General features: G+C 37.1%; 1 protein-coding gene across 1 annotated transcript in view; it reads left to right on the top strand.

Moving 5' to 3' along the window:
• The window catches only part of rbm33b (RNA binding motif protein 33b), a 29,449-nt gene that overhangs the window by 2,166 nt on the left and 16,512 nt on the right, over positions 1-10,771 (top strand). The window contains exons 3-4 of the mRNA XM_081375522.1: positions 3,260-3,333; positions 3,695-3,875. Coding sequence (XP_081231648.1) covers positions 3,260-3,333; positions 3,695-3,875 — 255 coding nt within the window. The remainder of the gene's footprint in view (positions 1-3,259; positions 3,334-3,694; positions 3,876-10,771) is intronic.

The raw sequence follows: 10,771 nt of genomic DNA, 5'->3' as shown, positions 1-10,771 counted from the left end.
TAATAATTCAGTGAGATTTTTCACCATCATCAAGTCTGTCTGTGAAGACTTGAAGAAGACAAGAAGAAGTAGAAAAACTGAGACAATCAAAAGCCAGAAGAACTGCGGCAATGTCTCTTGATTTTTGAAGAAAGCGCTTGAAGAAAACTACCTGCAAAGCTACCTGAAAAACTATGTGCAAGTGTATTTGGACAAAAGCTGTTTAAAACGCAAAGGGTGGTCACACCAAATATTGATTTGATTTAGTTAATAGAAGTTAACTGATGTATAAAATATATTTATGACATTCTTTTTGAAAGCATCCTCACTTTACAACGTTTTTACACAAGTGCCTAAAACTTTTCACAGTACTGTAGCTGTGAAGGTAGGTTTTTTAAGCGTATTGGAGACATTGCCGCAGTTCTTCTGGATTTAGTCTGTCTTAGTTTTTTATGTTTCTTCATGTAATCCCAAATGGTTTCGATGATAGTGAGATCAGGGGTCTGTTCTTCGGACGTTGCTAACTTAGTTAGCTGGATTTGATTGTTTGACGATTTGGCATTATCTTGGATTTTTTGGCTCTTCGATGCTCATCCTGGACTTGCTGTCATAGCAACAGGTCCGTAAGCTAAACCTGCTCGGGAGCAGGCTTATTTCATGTATTGCCTCTTTTTAAGCGGCGTTGATACTTAAAATATGTCCCAGCCACTGCTACTTTGTTACAAGAGTTCCTTACTAAACCAGAGGCAATTATAATTTAAAATAATAATATAAAATTATTTTGAAAATCATAATGTTGTGTAGTCTATATACTATAGACACAGACAGTTTTACTGATTGAGAGATTTATTCGTGATGGAATAATTACTTTATAATTTTATTTGGAGTCATACACACATGCTGTACAGTTAATCTGAGCCATGCAATAATTTGAGTGATGACGGATATTATGGGAGTGGCTTGATGCAGCGCAGGCCAAGGGATGCAGATAACTGGGTGTTGACCCTTTAGAAACTTTAAAAATGCTGTCACATAAATCTGATTCAAAGATAAAATTAAATGAATTGCTAATTAGAACATTAAACAAAATTAAATGTAAAGCCTGTACAAATACTAGAAATTGGGAATCATGTAAAAAAAAAACAAAAAAACAGTAGGCCTACACATTTAATTTATCTATTATAACTTTTATATAATTTTGGTTGCTTTCCTCATAAAGGTCCAGAAATTCGTCCTGTTTTTCGTCAGGTGTCTTTTTTAAAGCAACACTAAGTAAAATTTTTTACCTTAAAATAATGTTTCCAAAATCGTATCAGTGGATTCGCTTTGCAGCCCTATATCTGCTATAACCACATTATGCAAGTTTGCCAAACCGGGTCGCGTTTCTGTAGTTCGAATGAGACACATTTTTTTTAGAATGAGACAAAAGAAAACTACAAATTTGACTTGCTTTACGTCAAGCGTTACAATAGTCATTATTTAGTTTTTCTTCGTTTCTGATGTCGCAATACATCATGCTTTCATGAAATCATGCAACATACTCTACCTTGTCTGTGGACATCGTTCATTCCAAAGCCGGTGCTGGATAAACAGCGAGCGTGCGTGCGACGGTAGGCTGCGGGCGGCGAAATTATTTACGACAGCGGTAATGGACAATTCCGCTTCCAACCTGTAGGGCGACCGAAGAGGAAAAGTTCCTTAGTGTAGCTTTAAATATATGATGTCATTACGTAGCTGTCTTGCTGCCAGCCAATCACTGCATTGCTGATCATGGTTTCGAGTATCGATATTTATGTGCCCTCTTCAGGGAACACGAGAACGGGCAGTAATCTCAGAGAACTTAATCCAGATATTTTAATAAAATCCACAAATTCGTTTGAAGAACCAAATTAGCCAGAGATCAGTTATCACGATTAGAAGCTCTGGCATCTGTCGAATCATCTCAGATGTATTAAGCGAGGTACAAAGAACGGACCCCAGATGTCCTTGTGGATCATATAGACTTGTTTTGGTTGAACAGACTCTTTCACAACTTCACTGGATTATTACAATTAATGGCAAAAGGAACGTTTGGAAATGTAAACTGATATTTCCTACTGACACTCTACAGCAAAATATATAACTGTCTTAAAGTTGCAGTAAGCGATTCTTGAAAAATGCTGTTGAAAAGTGGATCGGACTGAGCACCAAAACACACTTGTAGCCAATCAGCCAATCACCAATCAATACACTCATGATGGGGGAGGAGAGAGAGAGCTAAGTGCACAAGAAAGACATTAGCAGAATGACTACAGAAAGAGAGAGATGGCAGAGAAAATAGGAAATGGCCATGGGAATACAACTTTAAAAATAAGTTTTTTTTTATGATCAGGCAAGAGGTAGGACCTGCGTTAAATTTAATATCGGAGAAGCTTGAGCCTAAGGTGCGAGAAGGCCTGAAAACGGACGTCGATGTTGCTTTATTTCTTCTCAATACGTGAGTAACGTTGGTTTTGTTGTGTTTCACAGAACTGAGATATGCTGTCTTTTGCTTGAATATATACTTGTGTGTCATCTTCGCTTGTTTGTTCATTTGCATTATTATTATTATTATAAGCCTGGAATGTCTAAACCACCTCCACTGCCAGTTTCAAGCAAGGGCTCCCAAAGTATGTCCGAAAGTCCGAAGTAAGATAACATACTCCTAAAATATGTTTTTTCTTTTGTTTCCCCTTTTAGTGCTATAACCCCTTAATCTTGTCACAATTGTGATATATTAGTTACTTGGACTATCGTGTTATGTAGGGAGCTGTTCATGAAAACGTAGTTTGTTTTTTGGGATGGAAGGGATGAACATAGTAACACAAATTGGTTTCACTCATTAATGGCAGTCACATCAGACCCTTGGGCGGCAGGTACAGCAGATCCCGCCATAGTCGTTGCCTGTGTTGCATAGCGTGTTCGTGAATGTGGGGGTGGAGGCATCAACATAGGGGTGTAATCCTTTTGGGTAGGGGCGTGATTGTTGTGGTGATTTCAAACATCAACAGCGTTTTACCAGAAATTGCTTACTGCACCTTTAAAACCATTTGTGTGAAAATACTACTGTCCCTTAGACTTTTACACAGTACTGGTAGATGTGAAATATTACCACAAAATATATTGGTAAACCAATATAATAAGATAGGTCTATATTACAGAAGTTGGATAAGTTCTTGTTAGTTCAACAGCTTCCATTTTCAAATGAATGACTCATTAAGTGTTGGTTGGAACATGCTTAAATTGAGGGTGTATTTATCAGGGTCTCTTGGATACATCAGATGAAGAGCTGAACGATGACCTTTTGCGTACCGATGATGAGAACGAAACTATGAGGTAGGGTGAACTTTTCCTCTTCCTGTAGCAACCTGGTCTATAGGTGAACTGTTGGATAAAGGTTGATTTTTGATGCGCCCCAGAGCCTTTGTTTCGACTAAGCTCTGCTCAGAGCAAACACTGTCGAAGCACATTGCACATAATGGGAATATTGTTTCAGAATGCCCTTATCTTGCTCCTTTTTTTTCCCATCTGGCAAATTTCCAAACAAGAATTACGATGCTGTACTTGGAGAATACTGATTTCCTGACATGGCCAATAATCTTAATACTTCATTAAAATGGACATGTATCAATAAATGTTTTTGAACACGGTTATATTTGCATTGTGGTACATTTGACAGGTTGTGTTTTCTTTTCAGATGTCACGATGAAAGTGTTTCTAAACCAAAAGTGCAGGCGATTGCAAAACCTTACCTTGCGTGCGAAACTCCACACCTTGCTGAAGACCAAACCATATGTCCTAAAGAAGAGCAAAGAGAGGTGGACCCTGGTGAAGTTTTAGACATCGAAATCAATGCTCCTTCTGGAGATGAATTTCAAGTGAGTTACCCCTTTATCTCTTTAGATAGCATTGGCTTGTCGTTTTTTTTTCTTCTTCTCCTCCTTAAGCTCTTTAGGTGCTTTGGAATCGTCTCCCTTGAGGGAGGGAGGGAGTGACAGGGAGGTGAAATTAGATCTATTATCACTCTCTAGCAGTTTATTTGTCTGTGCCCTGACAAAGTTAGTGCTGACAGCTTGTTTGGTGGAAGGTAATGCCCCCCTGTTGTCTCCATGGCAGAACTGAGCTCTGACCTTGAGGCCCGCATCCCTGCGGAAAAGAACTCTTTGTGTTGTAGGAGAGACTCCCCGCCAATTATCAGCCTCAGATAATGCATAGGCTTCTATCAAGCCGTAAACCAAATCTGATAACGTCCTGTGTAGGTGAAAAGATTATTGACCCTTTAAAAGATATCTGTGTGACTTAAATATGGAGGGTATAACTGATACTCTTCTCTTGTTTTCCTGTCCACCAGAGAAAGAGATTATCCCTTATAATGGTGTGATACGTGTTGTGAAGTCAATGTATCATTATTTCAAGGACGTCTAAGACATTGCTGAATAAAGGCTTGCCTTTCATTGTAGGAGGAGATACAATCTTTTCATAAGTGATAGAGAGCAATACAAAATAAGGTCAAATAAGCTGTCACTGGATAACCCAGAGTGAGTAATTCAATGGTAATGCTATTGAATATGTTAATTAGATACAGGGACAGCTCTATCCAAATGTCAGCTGATTAGATGTTCATATGATTGATCAATAAAACATAAAGCCTGTGATGAAACACTGTTATGTGTTTTTAGCAGGACGTTGGTGACTACAGTGACCATCAGCAGGCCAACATAAAGATGGATTAAAGATGTTTACACATTAGGGCTCAACGCTAAGGATTTTTTTTTTTTACTGGTCCGAAGGGCCAGTAGTTCAGATTTTTACTTGGCCTACCAAGATTTTCACTGGACCCACTGCAAAAAAGTAATAAATAAAGTTAAAATAGTTATTGGTTTCTTTGTGTTTGACCCATTAAACCATTAATTCTCAAATCCAATTTTGATATCACAGCAAAAACTACTTTCCTAACCAATATACATTTCATAAATTAATAAAGAAAAGCAAACAGTCAGTAATAGAATAAGAAAGAATAATAGCAATATCACAAATAAATACAATAGAACAAACATACAAATTAATTTAAATAGTGCTTCTCAGGTAGGTCTAAAGTCTCACACACCGTGCAAACACACCATATTTAGTACTCTTTAGTGTCTTCTTGCACTTGAATATTTATACTGGCAAGGCTTAAAAAAACGTGCAAATGATAAACTTTTGTGATGTTGCAGCACTGATCCGATCAGGCAAGGACAGCTATCATTGACGCTGGCCCCGGGCCATCGGGCAGTACTTATTGTCGAGCCCTGCTCGTGCAGGAGTAAAAAGAGTTATTTTATGTTTTGGTATTTCAAAAGAGAAGGTGAATTTAAAGTACACAGGCGGCAGGCCTACTAATTACAAAATTGATATTTTGCCGGGAAAAAAAAAATATAGATCCAAAGTTTGTGGTCTAGTCAGTAATTTTTTGTTGTTGTTGTTGAAAGAAATTGTATTCAACAAGCATGCATGTATCAAAAGTGACAAAGACTTTTACATTGTTACAAAAGATTTCTATTTCAAAATTTCTTTGCATTCATCAAAGAATCCTGAAAAAAATGCATTACAGTTTCCACAAAAATATTAAGCAGCACAACTGGTTTCAACTTTGAGAATAAAAAGAAAAGTTTCTTGAGCACCAAATCAGCATATTAGATTGATTCGTGAAGGATCATGTTTTGTCATCACAGGGATACATTACATTTTGAAATATATTAAAATACAAAACAGGCAATTTAAATTGTAATCTTACTTTACAAAATTACTATTTTTACTGTATTTTTGTTCAAGTGTGTGCAGCCTTGATGACCCTTGCAAGAGGCTTCTTTAAAAAGCATTAATAAAAAATACTGAATGGTAGGTAGTGTTGTTGTTGTTGTTGTTGTTGTTGTTGTTTTTTGCAAAGGATTGTATTTCACACTTGAAATGTGCATGTTAAAGGTATAGTTCACCCAAAAATGAAAATTCTGTCATCATTTACTCTCCCTCATGTTGTTCCAAACCTGTATGACTTTCTTTCTTCTTCTGAACACAAAAGAAGATATTTTGAAGAAAGTCGGTAACCAAACGACTGATGGACCCCATTGACTTCCATAGTAGGAAAAAAAATACTAAGGATGCCAATGGGGACCAGCAACTGTTTAATTACCAACCTTCTTTAAAATATCTTCTTTTGTGTTTAGCAGAAGAAAGGAAATCATACAGGTTTGGAACAACTTGAGGGAGAGTAAATGATGACAGAATTTTCATTTTTGGGTGAACTATCCCTTTAAAGGTGCAAAGTAATTTCTCCTCTTAATAAAGTTTAAACCTAATGAAATTACCTACCTTGTGGTGGCCGCCATATTGAGCATCACATGACAAGCCAAATACTGCTAACTTTATCTTTGTAACCCCATATTAGCTGACACTTTCATTAGTAATGGGTCTCAAGTACACCTGTGGGTAAATAAGGTATTTCTGTTATGATATTGACAACCAAAAACTTTTACGCTTTTGCCAGTATAAAGTCCAAGTCCACTGTTGTAACAAACCAAAAATGAATTGTTGGATATGCTAACAGTTTCCTTGTAGGATACAGAAACTTGGTATCCATCTTGTCATCTGCCAACCTAACCATTTAGTTTGCTAAATAGATGCTGATATCTTAAATCTTCAGCTAATTGGATCCGTCTGTCACCTTTGACCTAATGCTCTATGTAATAGCAAGAGGCTGTTAGCCTAGACTGTAAACATAAACATACACCTGCAGTACAGATGGTGTCTGCTGTTAGGTTTACAGTCTCTGTGCACAGAGTGTTAGCCTCCAATTGTGGCTCTGAGCTGCATTGTTTGTGTCAGGAGTAGAGACACAAAAGGGACCGGGGGGCTTTTTTTAAGTTAAGAAGGGGTTGTGCTTGTGGGGGCTGGGATTCCCATCGGCACTCTGGTCACTTCTCAGTTTTGATATGCAAGCTGACATAATTTTAGCTCTGGAGCCTATTCAGCAGTTTGCTTTAATGCTTGGTCATACGCTATTCTAGCTTTACAGAGTAAGGTAATCCAACGGATTACAGAGTAAGGTTATCCAAAATTCAGGGCTTAATTTGTTTTTTCTGTTTGAGTGCTTTGTTGGCCCAAACTGTAAAAAACTCATAGTGTTGTCATTTTGGAAGCGATAGAGAGAACCTAACCTTTACAACTTTCAGATGTAGGAAACAGAAAATGAATAAATGGTTTTAAAACAACCATTTGACTCGCACTGTTCGACTCTTGATCTAGTGCACACCATGCACTGTACATTTCCAAGTATAAAAACCTTAGGGGCAGCTCTAGCAAAGCTCAATTGACATTTCAGTTTATGTTACAAATGTAATTTGCATTTTGTCAGAAGTTATGACCCTGTGCAGCACCCTATTTCCATTAAAAGGATGTGCTCCCTACCTACTGATTGGAGATGTCACCCGAAACCATTCTGTTACGCAGAGCAGTGAAATTGATTGTGACACATAGTGTGAAGGAAATAATTGCTGATTCATAGCCTGTTGAGAGGAAGACAGGTTAAAATGGAGGGTTCGATATGATGCTTGTTGTATAGATTTCACAACCGCCATTGCTGACCGTTATTGCGGCAATGGCTCAGGTTTTCAATGCTGGTCAAGTTCTTCAGCAGTTTATGTACAGTTTTGTCAGCGTTCATTTTATGGCAGCGGTGATCTTTGAGCTATCTACATCACATCAGGATGTTTTCTATAGGTTCTTTTTCTTCATGTTTTGTGGTTGTTCGAGAATAGTGCAGGGTGGAACCGTTCGACTTGAAGCAGGGCTGCTTTGGCAAACAGGGATCTTCTGCTTTGGAATGAAAGACCTTGGGGTTAATAGAGAGACAAGAGTATGGGGGATTGATACACACTCCATACTAACATAATCAACACACCCCCAGTCCCAGCAGACCAGCACTCAATGGGAATTTATGAATTTATTAAACATAAAATGCTTATCCTGCCAACTATTTGCATGTATTAACTTTAGTACATGTAATTGTGCATTTTTATTGGCAACTGCAAGAATGAGCGTGTGTATGTATGCATGTATAGATTTAAAAAATGCTTTGGTCTTTTTGTCATGCGAGTATGTGAGCTTGGTGAGTTTGCTTTACGAAATTATTTCAATCATCTAGGGTTGTTGATATTTGGATTATGCAAAATAACTTGGCAGGTTTCCACTTTGAGTCGATCATGCGAAATTAGCTTTGTGTTTTGCTTTGGATTTAGCATCTCTCATGTGGTAAAACATTTTTTGCATTAGACGATTACTGTAAAGCCCTATATAATATAGAATTAATGCAAAAGACAGTGGTTGCACATTCTGATAGCACTGCGGTATTGTTCTAAACATGTCCTTCTAATTGTTTAATTGATGATGAAGAGAACCCTTTCCCTCTTCCTCTCGACTCCATGACGAATGCTGAATGAAGCGTTGCTGGTGTCGGATCGGCTGAAACTGCTCATTTAACATGTCAGGAGTGAGTAGAGTGTGTGTAAATTATGCATAGCTCCACATTAGCATAATGTCATCTGTAAAATGCTGACTGGAGTTGCAGATGTCTTCATTCGCTCTAACGTAAACTCCTCTATAGTGTCTCAAAACGGCACACCTGATGCTGATTTTTATATCTTACAAGGTTGCCTTTTGAGATTGCCTTATAAATATTGCTACACATTAACATCAATCCTAATTTCTTTCATGTAAAATGTAGAAATACAATATCTTCGTTTTTAATATTTTGCATTTGTTTTTGTTTTTATTTTATTTAGAAAAAGTGAAGCCACAAAGTTATGAAATATAATTTGAATGATAAAATAATATAAATACAAAGTGCATACTTAGTATAAATGAATCTATTTTTCGAATCATGCTCTGTTCATTTTATTGGCTGTTGCTCTTTGAGCTGTTCCCCTCTGACACATTTGTATTTGTCCGTAAAAATGTTTCAGGTGGTTGCTCACACCAGAGGTTTTAAGTATTAAGGTCCTCTCTTTGTCTTTCCCTTTCTTTACCTTTCTGTCTCTCTTTCCATGTTCCTCTCAGCCCCTGCTCTTTCTGTCCTGAAGTCACGGTAATCTGTGATCATGGCATTAATAGACACAGACAGGCGGAGGCGAGGTATCACAGCCCCTCCTTCCTCTCTCTGCAGCACGAGTGGCAGCCCTATTGTCTGCTGGCGTCGTTGGAGTAAAGTCCTGAATTGCCCGGCTTTATTCAAATGATATCACATTTGATAAAGTCATCTCTCAAAGAAGAACATCATATAGCTCTGACCCTATTGTAACAGGTATACAGTATCATTAAACACTGCTTTTAGAAGATGTGATCAAACGTGGTCTTTTTGCTCTCGCTCGCACCCCTCGGGCAAGTACGTTCCACCCACAGACCTAACCCTTCAGAGTCCTGAGTCACACCCTAGCTCTCTCTCTCTTTCTGAGCCCACACAACACTTCGAGCTAATCGGCACCTTCCCCAGGACCAGAAGAGCCCTCTTTCGGCAAGGTCAGTCTCAGGCCTGCAGCCGCTTTCTGCCTGAGGGCTTCGCAAATTTACTTTCATTTCATCAAACTGTTATTGCTGTGAATGGAATAATGAGCTTTTTGGTTTGCCATTTCGTCTCAACATTTATTAACCTTTTTTAAATTAGGGGTATTAATAATATTAATATTAATAATGCATTTTAATAAATTAATTGACATTATTATTATTTATACAATTATACAATATGTATGTTTATATTATTGTGTTATTATTGATGATAATAATAATAATAATGCAATTTTTAAACATTTTAATGATTTATTATTGTTTTTGTGGTTTATCAGCAATACTATTCCAGAATACATCATACTTTAATAATAATAGTAGTAATAATAATTAATTATTATTATAAATCTAAATCATTATTATTATTATTGTTGTTTTTGTCAATAATACAAATTCCCAAATACATTAATAATAATAATAATAATAATGTTAAAATATTTATTATTTTTATTATTGTCAATAATAGTACAATTCCAGATTACATTATGTATTTTAATAATAATATTCTCAAATATTCTAGTCATTACAGTAAATAACTGAGTTCTTGTTTATTAAACTGCAAAGCTCCTTTTTAATTGGAATGTTCTTTAATAGCTTGTAAGTCCATTTCCTGTCTTTAATGGAAGTTAAGGTGTCTGTACCGAAATAAGTGTCAAATAGGCATTATCCTTTTCTATTGCAGTGCCCTTGATGTCTATACAAAGCCTGGCCCGGCCTGCTGTGGTTCCCTTGAGCATCCAAGGGAGTAGCAGCTGCTCGCTCAGTGTGTGTGTGTGTGTGTGTGTGTGTGTGCGCTCACAGACGGTGCTCTGTATATGTTTTCTACTGCTATTAATCATGAGTGCCCTGGCTAAACACTGTTTGAGTTGAATCTGTAAACATTGATAGGCGTCCTTGTGCAACTGGAAAGGTTTGATATGGGCTTTAGGCACATGTTTATTTCATTTCTAGGGAGGAGGGGGACTTAATGCTCAATAGGATATGAGGTCACGGGCTTGGTACATATGCCCCAGCATCAACATTTCTATTCAGTTGAAATCTTATTCATTATAATATGTCAAAATATCATTCCTAAATGTCTTCTCCTCAAATTAGTTCTGCTCTACACATTAGATGTCAAGAAATGAGTTTGTGTCAATTAACCTGAACCTGTAATCCTGTTTTCTTTTAATCAATC

The sequence above is a fragment of the Scardinius erythrophthalmus genome, assembly GCF_964197995.2.
Source record: "Scardinius erythrophthalmus genome assembly, chromosome: 9".
In the NCBI taxonomy this organism is placed as follows: domain Eukaryota; kingdom Metazoa; phylum Chordata; class Actinopteri; order Cypriniformes; family Leuciscidae; genus Scardinius; species Scardinius erythrophthalmus.
This window is presented reverse-complemented; position numbering and strand designations above follow the sequence as displayed.